The sequence below is a fragment of the Nicotiana tomentosiformis genome, chromosome 8 (assembly GCF_000390325.3).
Source record: "Nicotiana tomentosiformis chromosome 8, ASM39032v3, whole genome shotgun sequence".
Lineage (NCBI taxonomy): Eukaryota > Viridiplantae > Streptophyta > Magnoliopsida > Solanales > Solanaceae > Nicotiana > Nicotiana tomentosiformis.
In genome coordinates, this window is record NC_090819.1 from 78,681,907 (window position 1) to 78,684,384 (window position 2,478).

Consider the following 2,478-nt stretch of genomic DNA (forward strand, 5'->3'; position numbering starts at 1 on the left):
GGCAATCTAATTCGCATCATGGCTCGATATTATACGAGGTTGAACCTTTATCTATCATTTTCGAGTCTCGATTAGTCATACATAGGACAAGCTCGGTTTTAACCGTATAAGCTCATCAAAATAATTGTCAAAAATTTAGCGAAGTAAATAGCAAGAAAATGGGGCTTGGAAAGCCGTTGTTGAAGAGATTTGGGAAACAAAGATTTTTATTTTTTTTATGTTGTCATAAGGGAACCCTAATTAATTAATTACTTGGCGAATAATTAACCCATTATGGAAATTTTCTGAAATACATTAGGGCATGCATTATATAAGTAAGAAGGCCTCTAATGAGAAGTCGTCGTCTACTTTTATCCTGTGTTAGGTTTACGTACTAAAGAGAAAGAAGTAAAGACTGCATTCTATTCTCATTGCTAGGGTTAAGAATACGTTTACATAGACAAAGAAGGAAAAGTCATCAAAGAAGAATGTTTTGGAAAAAGCTGAAGGTATTGGGTGCGGGTTCTTACGGAACGGTGTCTCTTGCAGCACCAATGGATGGTTCGTCTACTTTTGCGGCAGTGAAATCCGCAGAAGCGAAGGATTCGTCTTCGCTTTCAATGGAAGGAGGAATATTGGATGCGCTGAAAGGGTCTCCATACGTAGTTCAGTGCTTCGGAGAAGATGTAAGCGTCGAAAACGGTAAACCCACTTATAACCTCTTGCTTGAATATGCTGCCGGTGGCACTTTGCATGATTTAGTTGATATCTACTCTAAGTCTAAGACGATGCTCGAAGAATCACAAGTCGCATACTATTCTTTTCAGCTTTTAACAGGGATTTCTCATGTTCATCGCAAAGGGTTTATTCACTGCGATCTAAAGCCGAGTAATATACTTGTTTTTCCTACTATCGATCACGAATATGATAGTATTGTGGATGTGCGCCTCAAGTTGGCCGATTTTGGACTGTCTTTGAGAGCGGTAGAAAACGAAACACATACATATTGGGATAGAGGCTCAAAGAAGTGTCGTCATAATAGAGGGACTCTTCTTTATGCTTCCCCAGAATCTGTAGCTTGTGGGATTCATGGTAAAGCCGTTGATATTTGGGCACTTGGTTGCATAGTTGTAGAGATGATCACAGGGAGGCGGTTATGGTCGTGTTGTGAAGGTATTGATGATTTGGACTTCAAGATTACACATGAACAGCCTGTGATTCCGAGTAACGTTTCTAATATATGCAAGGACTTTCTGGCCAAGTGTTTTGAAAAGGATTATAATTGGAGATGGACTGCGGATATGCTACTCACTCATCCGTTCATCAAGAGTGCTACGTCGTCGAGTAAATATCATCCAAAAGATCATGGGCTGATGATAAGTAATAGGGTTATTATTAACCCTTTTAGTCAATATCGCAGAAGTTGGGTTTCTAAGCAGCACTTGTTTTCAACGTGCTTTCAAGTGCCTTCAAATGATAACTTTGGTATTTTTCCAGCAGAGAATGCACAATCTAGTAAGCTAGCATGCAACTGATTAATTTACTTTCTCTTTGATTGTAAAAGAACTAAGTGGGGCTCGATCAGTAATATGTTTGCTTGCCTCTTCAGACCTTTGGATATGGTAGTTTGCTTTTCAATGTTGACATAAAAATATTGTCAACGTCATTTTGTTGTTGATACTCATTAAAGCAAATAATTTGAATAATGTTTTTGATGTAGTAATAATGTAATCCTACGTTTATTTTTTCTGAGTCAGTTCATTGTTAATTAGCATCTAATTAGTACATATATACTATTTATATGCGGCCAAAACTGATGCCTTAGATAGTATTTTCTTCAAATCTTTGTGTCTCATTGTTTCCATTTCCCTAAGTTTTTTGTACTAATAGACAGTAGACACATCCCATTTTAAGTCAATAGTTCAGGTGTAATTAATTAAAGCTAGGTGTTAACCATGGTAAAAATAATAGATATGTTATATATTTACTCAGAAAAGATAGATTTGGTAATCCCACTATTGTAGCTACTAAATTGACTTTTTATTGTATGACCACTTACTTTGTTCAAACATCCATGTGATTGCTACAGCATCTATAATACATGCACCATTGAACAAAAATTAAATAAAATTCTGGTAAAAACTAAAAGAGAATTTTTTTTAAAGCGGGAGGATCTAAACTTATGTACTTCTCTTAAAGATTGAAATTCTTTTCTAAAGTATCCAAATTAGTTCGAAACAGCTTTTACCGAGGTGAAATATTCCACCTGATGCTGATTGCGGCTTGCGGCTTAAAATTTTTAAAGAACTAGTAAATTTACCCGTGCTTACTAAAAATATGATTCCCTTTATGTGAATTTATTTTGTTTTTAGTCTTTCAAAAAGATTGATCTTTTTACTAATTTAGAATTAGTTTAACTTTAAACTTTTTATTTTTTCTTAAATTTCGTGCCCAATATAGATTCATATAAATTAAAACGGCAAAAATAATAAATTTCTA

The 2,478-nt window shown here is 35.1% G+C and overlaps 1 protein-coding gene across 1 annotated transcript; it reads left to right on the forward strand.

Moving 5' to 3' along the window:
• The first annotated feature begins 467 nt into the window (after positions 1 to 467).
• Positions 468 to 1,514, forward strand: LOC104101763 (mitogen-activated protein kinase kinase kinase 20-like). Its single transcript, XM_009609271.1, has one exon. It carries the CDS (start codon positions 468 to 470, stop codon positions 1,512 to 1,514), a length of 1,047 nt encoding a protein of 348 aa, XP_009607566.1.
• Positions 1,515 to 2,478: the final 964 nt, after the last annotated feature.